Genomic DNA, 24,726 nt, shown 5'->3' with positions numbered 1-24,726 from the left:
GGCACAGATGTTTTTTTTTTTTTGGCCTAGATTGTTATATCAGCATTGCAAGATAAAACAAACAACAGATTTGGAGTTACTGATACGTTTTCTATAAGTATTGCTAGTGCAGAATGCACTGGATGGCTAAAATGCAGATTAATCCCATTGGATTGGACTAATCTGCATCTAAAGCCATGTCAATCCCTGTTGCATAGACAGTTGAAGTACACAGCAGCTCTCCCTCTCTAGACCTTTAGGGTATCTTTACATGGCAAAATGTGCAGTTCTCTGCACGGACATTCTGCAGCAGCAGAGTCCTATCGATTTCAATGGGATTCTGCTACTCTGTTCACACGGCAGCATTTCCACAGCAGCAACATCTGCCGCAGAAACCCTTATTCCAGCGTGCATTTAACCTGTTCATTGTTTTTGCGGATTCTGCTGGGAAATTCATTGCCATCTATGAGACGGTGCAATTCCGATCAGTCCTGAAGTCAGCATGGTCTGCTGGCGCTCCGCTGTCTGTGAAATGTTTGCATGGAAATTTTCTGCGTGGACATTCCACCATGTGAGCATATTTTTAGGATGTTGTTACCCAGTACAGTTTTTACCAAGAGCTTTAAAGCTGCACAATGCAAGGCCTTATCCACACTGCGGGCATTCCGCCAGCAGAATTGCACTGCGGAATTCCGCTTACGGCAAAGTTCCTTTGTTTTTTAGAGGATTCTGCTGCTCTGTTCACATTGCAGAATTGCTGCAGTGGAATTCTGCCGGCAGGATGTACATCCAGACAAAGAATGAACATAATCATTCTTTGAGCGGAATTATGGAGACGGCAATATCCGCGCGGTCATACCCCTGATGTATTGAGCAGCACCTGCTGCAAGCTGACATTCAGCCAGTGGAATTCTGATGGCCAAATGTACGTAGGTCTTTGAGCTTCCTTACTTGTCCTTACATTACTCATTTTAGGAATACATTGCTTACAGCTACACACTTTAATATGCAGTTGTCAGGCATCAATTTCCTAGTAACTATCTCTGTGCACAGATGCACAGGATTGTATGTTTTTCTGCCAGTGCATAGTTATAAAAATGAGAAAAATTATAAAATAATGAACTACAGGACATACACAGCACATTTTAATATTGTAAGTGATGAGTGATCATATGAGAAACTGCTAAAAAAAAAATGTATTACTATTCACTGGGGAATTTCACATTGTATTGTATACTGTTTGTTTATTTATTTAGTCATTAATATTTCAATACCAGAAAGGAACAGCCAGAGGAGGGTAAACATCAAGGATTCCACCAGTACATAGTCAGTTTGAGCCACCCAAGAGCAATATAATAGACTTAACAAGCAACAAATACACTGTCCCATCAAATAATAAGTAAAGGAAGGGGAAAGAGAAAAATGTTAACTACAACCTTTATAACAGTGTGTTATTCCCAACCAGTGTGCCTCCAACTGTTGCAAAACTACAACTCACAGCTACAACTGGAGGCCCCCTAGTTATGAACACTGCCGTTAGGAGATCAGGGGTGATACAACTTAGTTCCAGAGCGCTGGAATGCGCGCCCATTGCATTGTATACTTTCGAATGGAGTCCAGTTCAGTTTAAAAGAGTAAAAAAACGGATACGGCTCAATTGATACTAAATGGCACTGGCCAGACTGCACAACTCACCCCAACACCTACCCACGGTGTAATAATGCAAGGAAAGTAAAATAATCTGTTGGAGCTCAAAAGTCTATAGATATTGGGATAATTTATTTAATATGTATAAAATAACATGCATAAATAGGTGGTTCACAGGGCCCTTGCGGGAACCACCCCTTAAATTAGCCACAAATAAAAACACATAAATATTGCACTGTGTAGATATTAAATATAGCTAATACATGGAATACCACCATTTATAGTCATATAGTGGAATTAGATGCAATAATCTATAATAGCTGAGCTGGTCTTATACGGAATGACTGGAGTAACTTTTATGATTCCACTATAAAGTGCATTACTCCAGATACCGTATTTTTCGCCCTATAGGACGCACCGGCGTATAAGACGCACCCTATTTTTAGGTGCAAAATCAAAAAAATTAAAGATTTTTAACCCAATAGTGATCTTCAACCTGCGGACCTCCAGAAGTTGCAAAACTACAACTCCCAGCATGCCCGGACAGCCGTTGGCTGTCCGGGCATGCTGGGAGTTGTAGTTTTGCAACATCTGGAGGTCCGCAGATTGAAGACCACTGCATAGGAGGTAATACGTGTCCCCGTCGCTCCGGACCCATCACCGCTGCCCTGGATGTCGCTCCATTGCTGTCGCCGTGTCCCCGTCGCTCCGGAACGTCTCTGCTGCTGGCCGGGTATCCTTGCTCTCCGTCGCCGCCATCACGTCGTTACGCACGCTGACGCACGTACACGACGACGAGGAAGGAGAGCGCCGGCCATACAGGGGTTCCCTGAACGGAGAAGACACCGAGGAGGCAGGTAAGGTCCCTCCCGGTGTCCTGTAAGCACTAACCTGGCTATTCAGTCGGGCTGTTCGGGACCGCCGCGGTGAAATCGCGGCGGTCCCGAACAGCCCGACTGAACAGCCGGGTTAGTGTCACTTTCCCTTCAGACGAGGCGGTCAGCTTTGATCGCCGCGTCTGAAGGGTTAATACAGGGCATCACCGTGATCGGTGATGTCCTGTATTAGCCGCGGGTCCCGGCCGTTGATGGCCGCAGGGCCGCCGCGATAGGGGTGTATTCGCCGTATAAGACGCACCGACTTTTCCCCCCCAGTTTTGGGGAAGAAAAAGTGCGTCTTATACGGCGAAAAATATGGTTATTGTGTTATATCCAAGTAAATGTCTGTAACCGTTCCAGGCTTGGAAATAAAGTACAATGAGTTTCTATATATGTCTTATCCTTATATCGCACATTCCAGCACAGATAAATATCCAAACAGGCAAGATGTTGTACAGGATGATATCTGCCTGATATCTCTTAGTGATAATATTGTCAGACACAGTGATAATTAGATTGTATTCAACTCACCCTCCGGAGGATCAATAGATCTGGTGCTGCACACCTCTCACCTCGTGGGGGTTCTGGGTGTCTGTGAGTAGATAATTGCGCTGTGTATCCGTAAATGTTGACGGCGCGGCCGGCTGGATTAACGATCCCTGTATGCTCGTGCCCTTTTAGGCTTTATTCACACATACAGTATCCTGCGTATGATGCAGATGTAAACGAAATGATTGAATACGGCATCAAATATGCGCAGGATACTGTACATGTGAATACGTCTTAAGGCTATGTTAACATGAGTGAATTTTCACAGCAGTCGAGTCCCATTTATTTCAATGGGAATTCTGCTGCGCAGTTCGCTTAACAGATTTTCAACACTAAAATTCAAATTCTGGTGTCCGCAGAAAGAATAAATATGCGCCTATTCTTTCTCGGACTCCGCATGGAAATGCATTGTTGTCTATGAGACGTCGCATTTCCGAGCAGTCCTAGCGCCGGCAGGTCTGTGCAGACAATCCCCCGTGTGAACATAGCCTAAGGTTAGGGTCACACGTGCCATATTTTGCTGCATAATACTGCACATGTGACCCTACCCTTAAGCAACAAGAAGCCTCTGTATGTTACGCTCGCTCTATATTGAGTGAGTGCAGGCTGCAAAGTTAAATCAGAAATACAGCTGCTTTACTGTAGGAAAAAGTGGTGCAGCTTTTCATTTCCATGTGAATTACTCTAATGCCTTTAAAATTGGCTATTGATCCTGGGGTCAAGTAGATGCAAAATGTAGTATTATGCAGACTAATATATGGAAATAGGACAGGACAAAGTAAAAGTCATCTACCCAAATATAGATCAGGACTGAAAAATGGTAACTACGACCTCTATAACAGTGTTTCCCAACCAGTGTGCCTCCAGTTGTGCTGTCCGGGCATGCTGAGAATTGTAGTTTTTGCAACTGCTGGAGGCACACTGGTTGGGAAACACTGCTCTATAACTTTAAACTAGTTTTCCCTAATAAAGACGATGTATAATCTAAGCCCGCTCTATTATTATTCCTACTAGTGCTCATTTTACTAATTACCATACATTTTTATTTAATACCATTATTTCTATGCTCTTTGATGTTCTGTATTGCATTCTCCATAGGTCCAACTGGAGATGCAGTAATAAGTTATTGTGCTCAGTTATGTCTTCTAAACCTCAGGCAGATAAGTTAGTAATCCAGCAGGTGGCAGTATTGTCTATTGAAACATGTATTATCTATCCACCATATGCAGCGCTGGAATCTTTTTATTGTTGATATACAGTTTAATTTGGCTGCTTTCTATACGACTTTTACAGTAGATTATTGCCGGCTTGTCTTGCTGGTTCTGAATCTACTGCTGCTGCGGGAAGATTTTGCACTAGAACATGTAGTGTTACCTTACTCCTATCTGTGATGTTGAAATTACGCCTCATTGGTAAGCGCTAATTTCCATGATCTTAACAGAAAATTACAGCAGGGTTTTGCGCTTTAATTCCTTTTTATAGCTGTGAGAGCTAAGATCAGAATTGCGTGGGTTGAATGCTGCCTTATTGCTTTCTTCTTATTCAAGCCATATTCACAAGGCAATATTTTTGGGGAATGTCCACCAGAAAATTTCCTGCAGACATTCAGCAAACAGCTGCTAGGACCCTACCAAAATGCGATGTCTCCATAGACTGCAATGCATTTTCAAGCAGGTTCAGCAGAAGGAATTGGCATGTCAGTTCTTTCTGTTGAGGATGGAATCGGGATATTTGCAAATTCGCTGTGTGCACGGTGCTGCAGAATCCAGTTGAAAAAATGGGATATGCTGCTACAGAATTTCTGTGCGGAATTTTTCCGCCTGATCCAGCTCAGAAATTACGCCTCCCTCCTAGTAGTATATATATATATATATATATATATATATATATACATATAGGGGTTGTGGAAATGCTGCAATTTTTTGTTGTAGTATTTAATGCGGTAGATAAAAAGTCAGTGGGCAGATTACCACTGAAAATGTGTCACTGTTTATGTGTTGGACAGTATTTCTGCAATAAAACCAGATAATTCCTTCAGCAACTGGCGGGTTCAAACAGGTGCTTAGACCATGATGGGATAGGGGAAATTTATTACCCACAATGCGGTGCGTTTCGCGGAGAATCCGCTTCCTCAGGCATGTAGGATTGGACTGGATACAAAGTTTATATAGGGAAGATTTTTAACCCCCTAAGTGGGATAAAAGATTAACCCTTTACAAACAACCGTACAATCTGGTTAATACATAAAAGTATATAAAACGTAACTACTGCATATATTCATATAAAAAAGTATACATACCTACACAACATTAGAAAAATATAAAAATAAGAATAAAAATGATCATAAAAAATTATTTCCATTTTTATAAATACTAACGGGCATTTTCTAGTGTCTCATTTAATCCATACGGAAATAACATAACTATGGAAAATATCCAAAAAGCTTCTCTATTATTTAATTTTTGTACACAATTATGGATATAATGTGGAATAGTTTCAAGTATCGTGAGTTTTAAGTTATTAATGTATTTATCATGCTTGATGGATGAAGGACGAGAAATGCTGTGAAGCATAAACCCGTTTTTTTTAAATGTAACCTGTGCTTGTTCATATGTGACTGCACTGTCTGAACAGTGCGGCCCACGTACTGGAGTCCACAAGCACAGGCCAAAAGATAGACAGCAAAAGAGCTATCACAGGTATGATGATTTTTGATAGTAAAGGATTTTTTTGTAACGTGAGACGAAAAAAAAAAAGTGGGATCTCCTATCATGGAACAGCACCTACACCGGACACGTCCGCAAGCGACCGTGCCAGGAGTACCCACAAGTCCACCATTGGCCATCTTGGGAACATCTGATTTAAACATACTTTGTGCTATCATATTTCTTATATTGGGAGATCGACGCAAGGTAATCCCAGGTTGCTGGGGTATTATATTTTCTCTATCGGCTCCATTGGGGGACACAGACCGTGGGTATATGCTGCTGTCTCTAGAAGGTGTGACACTATGGTAATAAAAAAAAGTCGGCTCCTCCCAGCAGGATATACCCGCCTCCTGGTCCTGAGCTAATCAGTTTTTAGCTTAGTGTCTTGCAGGAGGGGGACATGGTCTGGAATTCTCCAGACCAGGTCTTCTGATTTATTGTTTTCCTAGTATAGGGACGTGTTAGTTTTTTATTCCTTTTTCTATCATGTTTTCAGGTGGGGACTCCCTGTTTCCCCATTGCGAGTAAGGGGGCACAGACATTGCGTATATGCGCTATTCACCCCCCCCCCCCCCTCGCCAACGGTCAGTGCCTGGGTTGGTACCTCATGGGTCCGGGTCCCCCTATTCCCCTGCTCGCCTCGCTCACGCATAGCAGCTAGGCGTGATGCAGGCGACAAAAAGCTGACTGAAGACTTAATGGAAGACTCCATTAGGTAAGTTCTTCTGACTGAGGTAAGTACATTTCCCTTTTCTCCCTTAGGTGCGGACTTGCAACCTCTGGAGACCCTCAGTTTTTGGCCCACCTTTTCAGGTTTATGGGGCTGGCTTATACTGGGGCTTGCCTTTCATTCTGGGGTGAGCAGTGGCATCTTAGGGGGCATGCATTCTGTTTTTACACTGTGTGAATGTGTTTTTACTGCTTCACTGTGTGTGTGGTGTTTACTGTGCGGCACCTTATATGCGGCTGACAGCCACGGCGCTCGTTCTGGCCGGGCGCTCTGAGCGCTGGCTTACTTTCGTTTTCTCCGGCAGCCGCTGCCGGCGTTTGGGCCGCCCGCTCACTTCCCCCCTGAGCGCATATGCGGCTGACATGTGCGCTCGGTACAAGGAGCGGGCGCCATTACAGCTTCTTCTCCGCTCTTCTCATAGCTCTGCCCCCTGGGCTGTCGGAGCTCCCTAGAGGCGCGAAGTGGCCTCCAATCAGCGCCGTGGGTGCGAATTTCAGTAGGGGCCAATCAGTTAGTGCCTCTGCCTCAGGCACGCCCCTCTCTGGCTATTGGCTGGCCCGTTTTACACTCTAGCTGCACGGAGCCAAGTTCTCCTCACTGCAGCTGCCAGGGGACACAAACTAGGGTGAGAAAGTTCCTGTCTTTTTCTCATCATGTCCGTACCCAGAGCTGTTCCTCCCTCTAAACAGAAAACTGGAATGTCGGTGTCTTATTTTGTCTCTAAGCACTGTAATGCTAAGATGCCTGGCTCTACTGAGCCCACTTGCTCTTCCTGCTCCACTGCTCCCCCAGACCCTCTCGTACCCCCGGATGCCCTTTTGGTTCCGGTGGATTCAGCCGCCCCTCCAGCCTGGGTTTCTTCTCTGACCCGGTATATGGCTGACTTGACTCAAGTCTCCCGTTCGGTGGCTGAGGCCTCCCGGGAAGTGGCGTCCGCCTTGAAGGGGTCTTCCCTGCGCCGGCCCTCTCTGGGGGCCCGCTCCTCTTCCCCACATACTTCACGCTCTCACAAGCGTACTAGGGGTGCCTCATCCGACTCTTCCATTGAGTCTTCAGATAGGCGTGGGCGCTCCCCCCGTGGGTCCCGCCCCCCCTGTCATCTGGTCACTAAAGTCGCTCCTCCAGAGGACGTTCTCGGAGTCGCTGCTCTGCCACGCCAGAGCCGCGTACCCGGTCAGGGTCACCACCCTCCAGGACTGCCTCCACTTGTTCACATTCTCCTGGTGAACTGGCTGACGATGTTTCCAAATCGGCATCTGACTCAGAGGACCGCTCGGGTACAGTTGAAACGGTGAACTCATTGGTCGCAGCCATAAGAGACACCTTTCACTTAAGAGGACCCAGGATCTTCGGATGTAACTCCTGAAGTATCCTTTCATCGTGCTAAGCCAGTACCTCAAAGGTTCAGCTCTTACACTGACTTTGACGCCATTCTGGAATCTGCATGGAAACATCCATTACAAAAAAAAACTTTACTATCAAAAATCATCATACGTTTGATAGCTCTATTGCTGTCTATCTTTTGACCTGTGCTTGTGGACTCCAGTACGTGGGCCGCACTGTTCAGACAGTGCGGTCACGTATTAACAAGCACAGGTTAAATATAAAAAACGGGTTTATGCTTCACAGCGTTTCTCGTCATTTATCCATCAAGCATGATAAATACATTAATAACTTAAAACTCACGATACTTAAAACTATTCCACATTACATCCATAATTGTGTACAAAAATGTAATAATAGAGAAGCTTTTTGGATATTTTCCCTAGTTATGTTATTTCCGAATGGATTAAATGAGACACTAGAAAATGCCCGTTAGTATTTATAAAAATGGAAAGAATTTTTATAATAAAATGTATTCTTATTTTTCTATTGTTGTGTAGTATATGAATACTTTTAATATGAATATTCTTTGTTGTTCTATATGTAGTAATCACGTTTTGTATATGAGTGATCTACTTTTATGTATTAACCAGATTGTACGGTTGTCAGTAAAGGGTTAATCTTTTATCCTATTTAGAGGTTAAAGATCCTCCCTATATAACCTTTGTTTCCAGTCCAATCTGGGGAAGCAGTTTCTCCGCGAAACGCGTTGCATTGTGGGTAATAGGTATCCCCCTTTCCTACCTTGGTCTCAGCTCCTGTTTGAACCTGCCGGTTGTTGGAGGAATTATTTGGTTTTATGCTGTATGTTGGCGTGGAGCGGCTGCAGAGACCGGCCATTATATACTATTACCCCATTGTTGTACTTGGTTGGAGTACAACTCTCCTTGTTTAGCGCAGTTTACATTTACATAGTTACATAGTTAGTACGGTTGAAAAAAGACATACGTCCATCAAGTTCAACCAGGGAATTGAAGGGTAGGGGTGTGGCGCAATATTGGGGAAGGGATGGGATTTTGTATTTCTTCATAAGCATTAATGTTATTTTGTTCCAGGAATGTATCTAACCCTGTTTTAAAGCTGTTAAATTTTCCTCCTGTGACCACAGGGATGTGGAAATCCTATCGCCCGACGCCCGGGACAAGTAGTTTTGGGCGCCGGGCAGGTGAATTGTTTATAGATTTAGCCCTGTATCGGGCTAGCAGGGACAGACAGACTTCCCCCTTATTTTTCTTTAATGTCGGTGTGAGGTGCAGGAGCCGATGGAAGTCTACACCTCACACCGGGGCTCAGCGTGTATGGAGGGGGTGGTGGCCTCCAGCTGACTGCAGAGCCCCCTTATCTCCCCTCCCGGAGGATTGAGGACGCAGCTCAGAAGACACAGCAGGGTGAGAGAAAGGATGTTGACAGCTCCGTGCACAGCTCCATCCCCCGCACTCAGCTCTATCCCTCCCCCTGATCTGTCTCCACAGGACCTAATCCACCACGGGGCGGTTGCTAGTTTGCACGGGGAAAACACAGAGGGGGAGGGGGAGGGGGGAAGGACGGAAATCTCACCTCACACCGGCGGTGACATCCACTCATGGCGGCTCAGGTGAGGAGGCCGAGAATACAGGCAGCGGCAGGAAGGGTGGTTGTATATGTAGGGTGTGAGTGTATGTGTGATGTGTGTATGTATGTAATGTATGATGGGGGGCGGGGCAGCGTCAGATGGATGTATGTGTGTGCATATGTATGGTGTATATCAGTGTTTCCCAACCAGGGTGCCTCCAGCTGTTGCAAAACTACAACTCCCAGCATACCCTGGGCATGCTGGGAGTTGTAGTTTTGCAACAGCTGGAGGCACCCTGGTTGGGAAACACTGGTGTATATGTATGGTGTGAGTGTATATGTGATGTGTGTGTATGATGTCTGTGTGTGTGATGTGTATGTAATGTATAATGTGTGTATGATGTCTGTGTGTGTGATGTGTATGTAATGGATAATGTGTGTGTGATGTGTATGTAATGTATAATGTGTGTATGATGTCTCTGTGTGTGATGTGTATGTAATGTATGATGCGTGTATGATGTCTGTGTGTGTGATGTGTGTGTAATGGATAATGTGTGTGTGATGTGTATGTAATGTATAATGTGTGTATGATGTCTCTGTGTGTGATGTGTATGTAATGTATGATGCGTGTATGATGTCTAAGTGTGATGTATGATGTGGGGTGGGCAGCGGCAGGTGTATGTATGATGTGTGCATATGTATGGTGTATATCAGTGTTTCCAAACCAGGGTGCCTCCAGCTGTTGCAAAACTACAACTCCCAGCATGCCCTGGGCATGCTGGGAGTTGTAGTTTTGCAACAGCTGGAGGCACCCTGGTTGGGAAACACTGGTGGATATGTATGGTGTGAGTGTATGTGTGATGTGTATGTAATGTATATGTAATGTATAATGTGTGTATGATGTCTAAGTGTGATGTGTGTGTATGTGATGTATGATGTGGGGTGGGTAGCGGCAGGTGTATGTATGATGTGTGCATATGTATGGTGTATATGTATGGTGTATATGTATGGTGTGAGTGTATGTGTGTATGTGATGTATGATGTGGGGTGGGCAGCGGCAGGTATATGTATGATGTGTGAGTGTGTGTGTATGTAATGTATGATGTGGGGGGGGCAGTGGCGGGGGTGTGTGTGCGTGTATGTATGATATGGGGGCAGTGGCTGGTGTATGTATGATATGTGTATGTATGAATGTTTTGTATAGGAGCGGACTGTCACGTCGGGCATTAGGGCAGTTGTGCCATCTAATTTTATTTATTTTTAGTGGCATCCGCACTAAATTGCACCCCCAGAATCCCGCCCCCTTCATACTCACCCGCCAACCAAGAGCCCCACGGATGCATGCAAACACACCCGAACCAAAACTACAACTCCCAGCATGTTGGACCATAACCTAAACTGTAGAACTTTAAAATGTAACATGCTGGGAGTTGTAGTTTTGGTTCGGGTCAGCTGCATCAGGGCATGCTGGGTGTTGTAGTTACTAACTGCAATTCCCAGTATTCCATGACACATCCTATGGCTCTGCAGCTGACACTAACCAAAACTACAACTCCCAGCATGTTACACAATAACCTTAACTGTACTACTATACAGTGCAACATGCTGCAACACCCACACAACCATAGGCTGTATCAGGGCATGCTGGGTGTTGTAGTTATCTAGTAGCTAAATGCAACTTCCAGCATTTTCTGACACAAAATGCAGCACATAAACTGGAGATGCAGAACACCCCCCCCCCCAGTAACACATAAGTCCCTATTGAGACTGAAAAATAGTGATTAAAATATTTTAAAAATTGCGTATATATGTGAATAAGCCCCTTTCCTAATAAAAGTTTCCAATTTTCTTTAAATAAAAATAATGTACAAAAATAAACATAAGTGGTATCGCTGCATGTGGAAATGTCCAGACTATTAAAATATAATGTTAAACCGTACGGTGAACGGTGTAAATGTAAGAAATAGTCCAGAATTGTTCATTTTTGGTCACTTAATATGAGAAATTTTTTATGGTGATCAAAAAGTAACATCTAGACTTTTCTGGGCTTGTCTGGGGTGTAAGAGGAGCTACAGCTCTCCCACCGCTAATATCCTGACATGCTGCGATCGCCTATTAAACCATTAGATCAGCGCTGTTAAAGTTGACAGCAGTGTCTAAAGGATCTTATATCCATCCCTGGTGGTCTAGTGAGGGGGGGGGGGGGGGGGGATCAGACTATTTTGGTTGAAATTATTTCATCTACCAGGACAAGTGGATTTTCTTGACGGACAAGTAGATTGTGTTCCGCTTTAGTCCCTTGGACAAGTAGTTTTTTTTTAAATTTCCACACCCCTGGACCAGTTCCTGAGGTAGACTGTTCCATAAGTTCACAGTTCTTATGGTAAAGATGGCGTGTCGCCCCTTGAGACTAAACCTTTTCTTCTCCAGACGGAGGGAGTGCCCCCTCGTCCTTTGGGGGGTTTAACCTGGAACAGTTTTTCTCCATATTTTTTGTATGGGCCATTAATATACTTATATACGTTTATCATATCCCCCCTTAAATTCCTCTTCTCAAGACTAAACAATTATAACTCCTTTAATCGCTCCTCATAGCTAAAATGTTCCATGCCCCATATTAGTTTAGTCGCGCGTCTCTGCACCCTTTCCAGCTCTGCAGTGTCCCTTTTATGGACAGGTGCCCAAAACTGAACAGCATATTCCAGGTAAGGCCGTACCAATGCTTTATAAAGGGGGAGTATTATGTCCCTGTCCCTTGAGTCCATGCCTCTTTTGATACATGACAATATCCTGCCGGCTTTGGAAGCAGCAGCCTGACATTGCATGCTATTCTGTAGTCTGTGATCTACAAGTACACCCAGATCCTTCTCTACCAGTGACTCTGCCAGTTTAATCCCCCCTGAGACATACGACGCATGCAGGTTATTAGTACCCAGATGCATAACTTTACATTTATCCACATTAAACCTAATTTGCCAAGTGGATGCTCAGACACTTAGTCTATCCAAGTCATCTTGTAACTTATGCACATCCTCTATAGACTGTACCGTGCTACAAAGCTTGGTGTCATCTGCAAAGATAGAAACAGAGCTGTTAATACCATCCTTTATATCATTGCTAAATAAATTAAACAACAGCGGGCCCAGTACTGGACCTTGGGGTACACCACTAATAACCGGGGACCAATCAGAGTACGAATCATTGACCACCACTCTCTGGGTACGATCCATGAGCCAGTGTTCAATCCAGTTACAAACTAAAGTTTCAGCGTTGCCAGTTTGCCAAAGGTATTACACCACAGAGCACATCCTGCTGTTCTTTTATCCTTTTACTATTTCTGCAATGTCTGACAAAAGGGTGTGGCTTTAGAAACGTGCGTGTGGCTTTAATAAAAGGAAATATGTCTTAAGTTATGACCCTGAGCACCATAATTGTCCTATAATTCTGGCGCAGTTTCCTACTAGTAGGTACTGTAAACTTAGACTATACAGGCTGATGCATCACATCAACCAGCCTGAGTCACTATGATAAATCTGGTGCATTTCTAGGCAATTTTGAAGGTGTACTCTGTTTTAAAATCAACTGGTTTCAATCATGGTTTAAAATCAACTGGTTTCAGGAGGTTAAAGGAGATGTCCGGTACGGACTATTCCTAATCTATCCTGCCCGGGCTGCAAAAAAAGAGAAAACAAACTTTTACTTACCTCCATATGTTCCCCCGGAGCTCCGCAACAGCTAATCAGTCGACCGGGCTGTCTACTTCCTACTTCCCTTAGCCCGGTACGTCACACGGCACTTCAGCCTATCACCGGCCGCAGCGATGTCCCTCCTTGGCTGGTGATAGGCTGAAGCGCCGTGTGACGTACCGGGCTAAGGTAGGTAGGAAGTAGACAGCCCGGCCAACCAATCAGCTGTTGTGGAACTCTGGTGGAATGAAGGAAGGTAAGTGAAAGTTTTGTTTTCTTTTTCTATGCAGCCCGGGCAGGATGGAATAGGAAAAGTCCATACTGGACATCTCCTTTTAAGCAGATTTGTAAATTACTTCTATTTCAAAATCTTAATCCTTCCAGTACTTATCAGCTGCTGTATGCTTCAGAGAAAGTTGTGTAGTTCTTTCCAGTCTGGCCGCAGTGCCACTACTGGTGCTTAACATGCAACAATAACATGTATTTAATCCCTGGCCGTATTGATGTCCCACCTTGGGCAGTTATTTGCTGAGCGGCAGTGTGACGTATTGATTCCCAGCACCAGGAAGAAGACTGGGGCTCAATACATCACACCGCCGCTCAGCCTATCACTGGCTGGAACGGGACACTGCTGCAAGCCAGGAATTAGCTGAGTTTCATTGTTGTGTACTTGGAAACTACAATTCCCAGCATACCCAGACCGCCAAAGTCTGGAGGCACCCTAGTTGAAATAAAAACTCTTCTCTGATAGATGAAGGTTCCAAATTAAATTAAGTAGAGAGCGTTCTGTTTGGCCGATTTTGTTCATCATCCCACCCCCCCTTAAAAAAAAGGGGATTAGCATTAAAAAAGGATAATGTATTTCTATGTAAAACATCAGCAGGTGTTTTTGTCTTTCATCCAGTCACAGAACACATCCAACTGCCATTTAGTTGTCAAATCTGTTAAATGAAAGCCCTAAAAACCCCTCATCCAATGGCGTGAATGCCAGGCGCAATTATATGCTAGTTGCAGCTACCAGACTGAAATGCGCTTTTAACCTTTTACTGGGATTTTTCATGGTTTATTGCAGTTTTAAAGCTTTAAGGGAGAATTTCTTTTTAGTCCTCCTTCCCATAGGATTCTTGTTAGTTGTTTTTTGAATAAATAAAAATGTCTAAAAGATGCCAGCCTATTTTCTTTTCCAAGATGGAGTTTCATAGTACGGATGTTTTTGTTTGGGTGTATTTTTTCTCCATTATAAACAAAGTGAAGAATTCCATAAACTGCCTGAAAAAAAAACACCACACCTAGCTATATAATTAAAGTAAAAACTCAAAGCAAAATGTGTTTTATGTGTGAGACCTAATAGTAAATTGTAAAAGGAAAGAGGGGGTTAGCAGAATTTTCACAAAACAAGACATTTGATTTAGTAGGTAGACAAAGATGTGTTTGCACTATAAATATATACTTACTGGCCACTTTATTAGATATGCCTTGCTAGTACTTGGTTGGACTGTTCCTTTATATGCACATGATGACATCGCACAGTTCTTCCATATAGACATGATGACGTCACACAGTTCCTCCATATGGACATGATGACATCACACAGTTCCTCCATATGGACATGATGACATCGCACAGTTCCTCCATATGGACATGATGACATCACACAGTTCCTCCATATGGACATGATGACATCACACAGTTCCTCCATATGGACAGGATGACATCACACAGTTCCTCCATATGGACAGGATGACATCACACAGTTCCTCCATATGGACATGATGACATCACACAGTTCCTCCATATGGACATGATGACATCACACAGTTCCTCCATATGGACATGATGACATCACACAGTTCCTCCATATGGACAGGATGACATCACACAGTTCCTCCATATGGACATGATGACATCACACAGTTCCTCCATATGGACATGATGCAGTTGCAGCTGATTTGTCGGCTGCACAACCATGATAATACTGTAATCTCTCTTTGCACCACATCCCACCGGTGATCTATTGGATGAGATCTGGTGACTGTGGAGGCCATTGAAGTCCAGTGACCTCATTGTCATATATAAGACGATGATGTGAGGTTTCTAACATGGTGCATTATCCTGCTGGACATCACACAGTTCCTCCATATAGACATGATGACATCCCACAGTTCCTCCATATAGACATGATGACATCACACAGTTCCTCCATATGGACATGACATCACACAGTTCCTCCATATAGACATGATGACATCACACAGTTCCTCCATATGGACATGACGACATCACACAGTTCCTCCATATGGACATGACGACATCACACAGTTCCTCTATATGGACATGATGACATCACACAGTTCCTCCATATGGACATGATGACATCATACAGTTCCTCCATGTGGACATGAAGGGCATGGAGATGTAGTTAAGCAACAGCTGGAGGTACGCAACCACAACTCCCAGCATGCCGAGACAGCTGTTTGCTGTTTGGGCATGCTGGGATTTGCAGTTTTGCAACATCTGGAGTGCTACAGTTTAGAGACCACTGCACAGTGATCTCCAAACTGTGGCCCTCCAGATGTTCCAAAACTACAAATCCCTGCATGTCCAGACAGCAAACAGCTGTGTGGGCATGCTAGGAGTTGTAGTTTTGCAAGATCTGGAGGGCTACAGTTTAGAGACCACTGTTTAGTGGTCTCAAACTGTAGCCCTCCAGCTGTTGCAAAACTACAAATCCCAGCATGCCCAAACAGCTCTCTGGGCATGCTGGGAGTTGTAGATTTGCAACATCTGGAGGGCTACAGTTTAGAGACCACTGTATAGTGGTCTCTAATCTGTAGCCCTCCAGATGTCGCTAGGCAACTCACCGGCTTCCGTAGGATCCAGGGAGCCAGCCGCACGTCATCGCTGCCCGCCGATCTCCACCGTTGATCGTCTCCTCCGCTGCCACCGGATGGATAAGTTGACTTCGGCGCAGGTCCTCCTCAGTTTCCCTGTTCTTCCCCGCCTATTGTGGGTGGGCAGAACAGGGAAACCAAAAGTTAACCCCCCTGCCCTTGATCTGCTATTGATCATAGCTTCTATACGACCAATAGCAGGGATAGGAGGGGTGGCACCCCTGCCACCTCACACCTATCCCTTCAGGGGAATCGTGGGTGCCTTGGACAACCCCGATCCCCCTTATTTTCCGGGTCACCATAGACTCGTATGACCTGGAATTGCGCAAATCGCCTGTGTGAATTCACCGGCGGTTTGCCACGATCGCAGACATGGGGGGGTCTAATGACCCCCTGGGCATTTGTGCGGGGTGCCTGCTGATCAATATCAGCAGTCCCGGTCCGGTCTCTGCCTGCTGCGCGGCGGGAACCGAAATTCCCACGGACGTGCATGTACGTCATGGGTCCTTAACTACCAGGGTCCCATGACGTACCTGTACGACATTGGTCCTGAACAGGTTAAACGGCTATCCGGTGGCAGCTGAAGTAGTCTGCGCTGCCGTATAGCCGTTTATGCGATGGCCCCGACATACAAAAAGCATCGTATGTTGATGCTGCCTTCAACATGCCTTTGAGAGGCCATTGTATGTTGAAATTATCGTATGTCGGGGCCATCGTAGATCGGGGGGGTCACTGTAAATGTAGTATTGATGCTAAAGGTGGAGGAAAGAATAGCAAAGAATATCAAGCAGCCAGAGAAGACAACAGGAGCCATGCATATCAGACAGGATCCTTTACAGGGAACATATCCAGGTATTGTGGTGACCATGGAGCATTATATTTGTATTTCCCTGGAGTACCCCTTTATGGATAAACATGGTCAGCAATAAGGAACGCTTAAGATAGTTGTTTGTAAAATCTCAGAAGATCAGAAGTTTCTGACATGCTCAGCCCAGCCCGTCTGGTATCAAGAACCATGCCTCATTCAAAGTCACCTTAAAGGGGTACTCCGCCCCTGAACATCTTATCCCCTATCCAAAGGATTGGAGATAAAATGTCTGATCGCGGGGCTGTGGCTGTGTACTCCACTAAGTCTATGGCTGTGTTCTCCACTAAGTCTGTGGCTGTGTACTTCACTAAGTCTGTGGCCATGCACTTCACTAAGTCTATGGCTGTACACTCCACTAAATCTGTGGCTGTTCACTCCATGAAGTCTAAGACTGCATTTGCGTAACGTTTTGTAGTTACGATGACTGTATCCGGCTGGGAAATGTGAAAAACGGGTGCTCCCTTATCCCTGCCGGACTATATCTCATTCATTTTAATGAGCCGACCTGAGTCAGATAGTTACACCAGTCGGCTCATTTCGGCCCGGTATCTGGTTTTCTGACCGGACTGAGAACTATGGTATGCTATGGTAGTCAGTCCGGCCAGAAAATCGTTTATGGGGAAAAAAATTAGCCGATCGGAGTCACTATCTCACCGGTTTTTAGATCTCTCAGCTGGATCCGGTCACCGTAACTACAAAATGTTATGTGAATGCAGCCTAAGTCTGCAGCTGTGGATGTAGCTGAGCCAAAGTAAAAATGCCAAAGATTAAAACGCTTTGCATATATACTTTTAAGTATTTCTTTATAGGCCTTAAAATAACATCTGGCTACAGCGTTTTTGAGCTACAGAAAACGCTAATGAAAACACAACCAAACCCTGCGTGCGATCTCAACCTAAGGAGAGTGTTGTGATTAACTGTATTACAGAATTATATATTGGCTGCTTCCTTGTATAGACGGTATAGACTTTGGCTGAAGCACATGTCACACAGACAAAGATCACTATGTCATGCTTCAAGTGTGAAAGTTAATGTTGTTGCATTGCTACCCGCAAGACCTGGCAATTTGAAATTCTAAAGAAATCCGTCCAGGATGGTTCCTAGTCATGGTGGTTGCAGCATTTGGGTTGCAATGTGACCATATAAAGGTGGTACTCCAGTGGAAAACTTTTTTTTTAATCAACTGATGCCAGAAAGTTAAACAGATTTGTAAATTACTTTTATTAAAAAATCTTAATCCTTCCAGTACTTATCAGCTGCTCTTTTGTCTGACCACAGTGCTCTTTGCTGACACCTCTGTGCATTTTAGGAACTGTGCATTTTAAGAGTAGGAGCAAAACCCCATTACAAACCTTTCCTGTTCTGGACAGTTCCTGATATGGACAGAGGTGTCAGCAGAGAGCACTGTGGTCAGACAGAAAGATAAATCAACAAGAAAAGAACTTCCTGTGGAGCTTACAAAAGTTGCTAAGTACTGGAAGGATTAAGATTTTTAAATAGAAGTAATTTACAAATCTGTTTAACATTCTGGCACCAGTTGATTTAAAAAAATAAATAAAATAAATGTTTTCCAATGGAGGACCCCTTTAAGTTACATAAGCTGTGATGCAGGCTGTGTCATGGACACAGTTGTCATGTAGCCGGTCAGATGTCTTAAGCCTTCAGAATATCCGTTTCAGCTATAGAATGTCTGCCTCGACCTGTGGGGGCTGCAAATACCTTTTAAGAAAGGTTAAATGTCCGTCTCCTTTTCCCTGATTGATTCAAGGTTTTGTCATGGTAACTGGAGTTTTGAATGAGAGTTAGATGTTGGCGGATGTCTGGGAACGGTAGAAGAACATGATTTGATATAAAACGTGCCTCACGAGCCAGGCTAATTGTTATAAGTATGTGTCACCAACATATGATGTCACCTCACCCTCCCGCCTGCTCGGCTGCTAGCCTTTATATCCCTGTCATTTTGAAAAGCATTGTTGGTTTTCTAGAGAACGGTGGCCTACAGTGACTGTATTGTGGTAGACGGTGATTTCTATATATTTCCCAGACTGAATTACAAGGCAGTTCTTTACGTCCCAGCTCTATAATAACACTTGTATTATATTGGCCCTAATAAAGCTCTGTATGCACTTAGCACTGCCCCCGTCACTGCCTTGCCCTTCCTATTCATTGCCGCACGCTCCTGCTGCATCTGATCCCGTCTTGACACAACATCATATTAATATTACTAATTACTTGTTACATTTTGGCGTTTTGTTCAGTATTGGCTGCGCTTGCTGTTTGTTAGTGTTGTCAGGAAAAGACATGGCCCTTTGTTTTTCCTGGTGATTAAGATTTTGTCAGTCCTCTTCCTGATATTTGCCGCACATAAACATTGAAATGGATCGCATCTGGACCCGGTATCAGATGAGTATCTGCCCCCTTCCTAATTAGGTGTCAGAATCCGCATATGCAGGATAGAAGAGATCACTCTGAGACACACAATCCAGATACATGATACTTCCTTTATTTGAAACCATTACAAGGGTTTATATAGGCTGTAGTATGTCATAAACAGCTGTCTTTTGTGATAGGTTTCTTCCACCTGTAGGCGTTCTTCGCCCATCACGTGGGTCTCATCAATTTGGGTGGAGTCTCTCTGGAAACACCATCTTGAGACATTCTTTCATACTCGATGGGAGGGGGGAGTGAGTTAGTGAAGAGGACGGGGGGGGGGGGTCATTTGGGTAGTGGTCATTTTAACAAGCATGTTCTGAAATTTTACCTCATCCACCACAACATCACAATGTCAGGAAGGCAATATGGAGCGGACTTGCTCCATATGTAGTGGGTGCAAGCTATATCTTACATCTGACACCCATAGTTAGCGGACAGCATTGGTGATTATGTGGTGGGAAGGGGTAAAGTGGTCAGGCTGCGTCCAGATGGCGGTAATGCTGCTGCATGTTAGCATCTCTTATATAGCTGTAATTTCTTGCCCAGCACAAGGTTTAATGGTCCCAACTATTAGAATGACTGTAGATCATTGCACCTATGGTCAAGCTGTGTCTAGCAGCCACAATATTGGCGCTGACTGTATGTGGCATCATTGTAAATGCAAATGTCCATAACTTAAGTCTGTGTGTCCCAACCAGTGTGCCTCCAGCTGTTGCAAAACTACAACTCCCAGCATGCCCAGACAGCAGTTGTAGTTTTGTAACAGCTGGAGGCACACTGGTTGGGAAACAATGACTTAAATGGGCACTGTCAGATATAAAAACTTTTGATATGTTTTAAAGCATGCAAAACGAATAGGTTTTGCAATTGCTTTCATTAGAACATTTGCAGTATTTCATACTGAAAAAGCCAGTCATACAATGACCCCCCCCCCCCCTTCCTGCTTGGACACATACTTGTCCTGCGGTGTCCATGCGTCGACCTATGTCATGGACACACATCCTTGATTGACAGCTGTAAGCGCAGAGCTCATAGCTGGAGGAAAAATCCTCCCACTGTCAGCTTGTGTCCCGCTACTATCAGTGAGGACAAGCTGGGAGTTGTAGTTTTGCTAATGCTAGGGGAGATGTGAGCAGACAGCATACTGAGGGAGGGGGCGGAGACCTGCACAGTGAGGCCACGCCCCCTCCCTTTGAGAGGAATTCAGACTAGTGAGCTAAATTAAAAGTGTAATAAAAAAATAAATAAAGGTGCTAGACATAAAAATTTGATGTACATGGTCAGGATTAGGTACTGAGTGATGTATTAAAAAAATGTCTTTTTGTTGGATCTGACGGATACGCTTTAAGTTGTCAACTTGTCCTATTTTCCGGGTAGAGATGGAAACCCATAAGTGGATAATGTTCAGAAGGTAGTGGACCTCTATAGTATGCAGACATCTGGGGGGAGATTTATCAAAACCTGTCCAGAGAAAAAGTTGCTGAGTTGCCCATAGCAACCAATCAGATTGCTTCTTTCATTTTCCAGAAGCCCTTTTGAAAATGGAAGAAGTGATCTGATTGGTTTCTATGGGCAACTCAGCAACTTTTCCTCTGGACAGGATTTGATATAATCTCCCCCCTGGTGTTTGCACTGGATGTCAGTGTTATGATTTGTCTTTATAAACCCAATAACCTTTCGGGCACAGGTTGGTAATCCATCCCTGTCAAGGAAATAGGACAAAGCAGAAGCAGCAGTTGTACTATGTTCATCCCGCATTTCATGTGGAGCATTTTTTATTTAAAAAAAAAAACAAACAAACCTGGATGCATAAGCACCAAGGATACAGAATATTTAACATACCCTATGATTGGCTCATTTTTATTTTATTTTTTATTTTCTTAACCGGACCGAAAGCCATGGTCTACTGCGCAGTTCAAAAAGCATGTACTGTCGGAAAGTTAGCCAACCGGAGACCTTCCGTGACTCTGTACGGCTCATTCAAATCAATGGGGTACAGGGTGAATTGGCAAGAGGTGGTTTTGAAATTCTCCCTCTGTATCGGACTGCCGGATACACATATCCTTGATGTGAATACCGCTTTATCTGTATGGCCAGCTTTAGAGGTAGTAGATAGCAGCCCTGTTACTTCTGGCGGTCAAGGATAAAGGATTGAGTATCTGGTTTATATCTATAAAATATAATTTCTCAGAAATAGCATTCATTCTTTGTGGCGGGCCTTGGCCGGTGAGCTCTCAGTATGTACCGCTCCACTCGTATGACACCACTTTTTCTGCTTTATTTTGAGATCTCTGTTCCAAACGGCCTAATCCAGTCAAAGTTCCAACCAGGGGATCTGGCGCTACCAATTTGTCAGCTCTGCTGCCCTTGATCTCCTCCTCACCCCAATTATATCCTGTTCAGCCTCGTACAATAATAATAAAAAATAAATAAATAATGAGAAATGCTTTAATACTAATTCTATCTGGCCTTCATTCCTGTGTGCCTGTGTTGCAGTGAATCTGCGCATTTGCTTATTATTTGGTCGCAGGTCTAAGTGTTCACATGAAAGCGGAAGCGTTTCAGTAGTGATAGTTGCGTTGTTTCTTTTTTTTCTTTTAATCCATGAACCTTTAACCCTCGGGCTGTGAAGACTGGTAATGTAATAACTTATTCTATTCATTTTTCCGAACGGCTCATATATGTTCTAGCAAATAAGAATTGCAATGGATCTGATCTCATTTAGTGGTATATTTTGGGGCAGGATATATGTATATAGTTCCTTTGCTGGATATCTATAACAAACAGGACTGGCGAACACATGGTTGCAAATCTGTCGGCAAGTTTACACGGATAAGGCTTCTTTCACATCTGCATTATGCTGTAACTCATGTCTAATGTTTATGGGGGCTAGAATAGCAAACTCTGCAACGCTGCTTTGGGCATAAAACAAACACAAAACCTCGGCTGAAAACTGACAAACCCAATCATGAATCAATGGGGTCCATCAGAAATAGCAAATATGTGTTTAAAAAAAAAATCCAACATAGCTTTCATGGCTCAGTTACAAATGGAAGCCATGACACTAAAGTAAACAGAGCTTAAAGGGGTACTCCACTGCCCCAGCATTCGGAACATTTTGTTCCGAACGCTTGGAGTGGGCGGCGGGGGTCGTGACATCACGGCAACGCCCCTCATGATGTCAAATCATGCCCCCTATGTGAAAGTCTATGGGAGGGTTGCCCACGCCCCCTCCCATAGACTTGCATTGAGGGGGCGTGGTGTGATGTCACAAGGGGTTTGACCCCTGCCGCCCCGCTGCCCGCACCCAACGTTCTAAACTGTGCTGCACAGAGATTGCGAGGGTCCCAGCTTTGGGAACCCCTGCGATCAGACATCTTATCCCCTATCCTTTGGATAGGGGATAAGATGTCTAGGGGTGGAGTACCCCTTTAAAGGGGTTGTCCGGTTGTCTTATACCTACTATCCACAGGGTACCAGTACCTGATTCTGTACTGTTAAAAAGAAAGAACCCGAAAACAGTTGTCACCTATGGGTGTCTGTGGTTGGGTTAATAGCCCGTGAAGTTTTTCAAGGTATTAGACATTGACTAATAGCATGGTAACCTGTGGATGGCGCTAGAGCCAGTTTTCCTCCTTCAGAGAAGAGCTCATATATGTATGCTGAATGTGATCTCACACAGTCTTTCACGCCAATATATTTTAAAATATTTCAGATTTTTTCCTTAAATGTATTGCATGGCCGAGCCCACACATGTCGGATCTTTTTCACTGCAGGTCTTGCTGCTGATCGACAGTAAAAATACGTATGTGCCATGGTTAGATTCTACATTTTTTTTTGTACATCCACTGGGGATTTTACCTGTGCAGATCCGCTATGTATGAATATATAGTCCCGTGTTTCCCAACCAGGGTGCCTCCATGTGTTGCAAAACTACAACTCCCAGCATGCCTGGACAGCCAAAGGCTGTCCAGGCATGCTGGGAGTTGTAGTATTGCAGCATCTGGAGGCACCCTAGTCGGGAAACACTGATATAGTCTTAGAGTACTCCTGAGGTCTCCAGATAGGTTCAGGGCAGACACTGAAATATAATGTCAACCTATTGGATTATTGTTAGGGTGGGTTCACACTACGTTTTCTCCCATACGGGAGCGCATACGGCAGGGGGGAGCTAAAACCTCGCGCTCCCGTATGCCTTCGTATGCGCTCCCGTGTGTCATTCATTTCAATGAGCCGGCCGGAGTGAAACGTTGACCACAGTTTTAGGTCCGGGGGGAAAGCGCATACGGCGCAAAAATGAGCCGACCGAACGTTTCACTCCGGCCGGCTCATTGAAATGAATGACACACGGGAGCGCATACGAAGGCATAAGGGAGCGCGAGGTTTTAGCTCCCCCCTGCCGTATGCGCTCCCGTATGGGAGAAAACGTAGGGTGAACCCAGCCTTACTCATCCAAGCAATATTTGTCTTCCATACCTATTTTTAACATATTTATTCATTTAGCTTTTTTTTTCATTTAACACTACTATTTCTATCTTTTTCTCTTTACAGATGTTTTGGAATGCTGCTCAGTCCGGGCAAAAATGTCAAAAATAGTGACATGCATCTCCTAGATATGGTATTTATATGTTTCTTTTACACTTTCAACATGTCTTCGTGATATTTTTGCTTCCCATAATATAGATTTGGCAGCCTAAAGGAGTACTCTACTTGCCAGCGTTTGGAACATATAGTTCCGAGCGATGTGCGCACGCTGCGTGGGTCAGTCCGCCCCTTGTTGCCCCGCCCCCTCAATACAAGTCAATGGGAGGGGGCGTGACGGCCGCCATGCCCCCTCCAATAGACTTGCATTGAGGGGGCGAGGTGTGATGTAACAAAGGGGTATGCAGCAGACCCTCGCAGCGCGCGCACATCGCTCGGAACTACATGTTCCATACGCTGGCAAGTTGAGTACTCCTTTAAAGGGGTTGTCCAGGGTTTAGACTTATATTCCTGCTCTTTATTTTCTTAGGAATCCATGGGGAAAAGCAGTGATGGAAAAGCATATGTTATTACAGGAATGTGGAATCCAAATGTACTAGCTTTTCAACCACTCAATGAGGAAACTTCTAAAGGTACAATTTCAGAATTTTGGAGACAAAATTAAAAGGAATCTGTTGGCTGCAATTCATGTTCCAAACTGCTGACACTGTTAGATTTGTGGTATATTTCATATATATATATATATATATATATATATATATATATATAATATATTCTTTCCTCCTCTCCTGAGCCGTCATTGACCCAGTGTAGGTAGTGTGATATAGCATCATGTAGTCATTGTTGGGATTCTGCCATCCTGCAAGCCTATAGTGACCTGTTACCTATTCTCATGAACAATAATGCAGGGAGCCAATGGCCATAGTTTTCAACTGTGTCCA

General features: G+C 44.3%; 1 protein-coding gene across 3 annotated transcripts in view; it reads left to right on the top strand.

The window, feature by feature from the left end:
- RABGAP1L (RAB GTPase activating protein 1 like) overlaps positions 1–24,726 on the top strand; it is a 430,423-nt gene that overhangs the window by 89,743 nt on the left and 315,954 nt on the right. For all 3 annotated transcript variants that reach the window (XM_056532031.1, XM_056532030.1, XM_056532027.1), the window contains 2 exons: positions 23,855–23,921; positions 24,315–24,417. In XM_056532031.1, the coding sequence (XP_056388006.1) occupies positions 23,855–23,921; positions 24,315–24,417 (170 nt within the window). The remainder of the gene's footprint in view (positions 1–23,854; positions 23,922–24,314; positions 24,418–24,726) is intronic.

The sequence above is a fragment of the Hyla sarda genome, chromosome 7 (assembly GCF_029499605.1).
Source record: "Hyla sarda isolate aHylSar1 chromosome 7, aHylSar1.hap1, whole genome shotgun sequence".
In the NCBI taxonomy this organism is placed as follows: Eukaryota; Metazoa; Chordata; class Amphibia; order Anura; family Hylidae; genus Hyla; species Hyla sarda.
The sequence above is the reverse complement of the archived record's forward strand: the minus strand, read 5'-3'. Positions and strand labels throughout refer to the sequence as shown.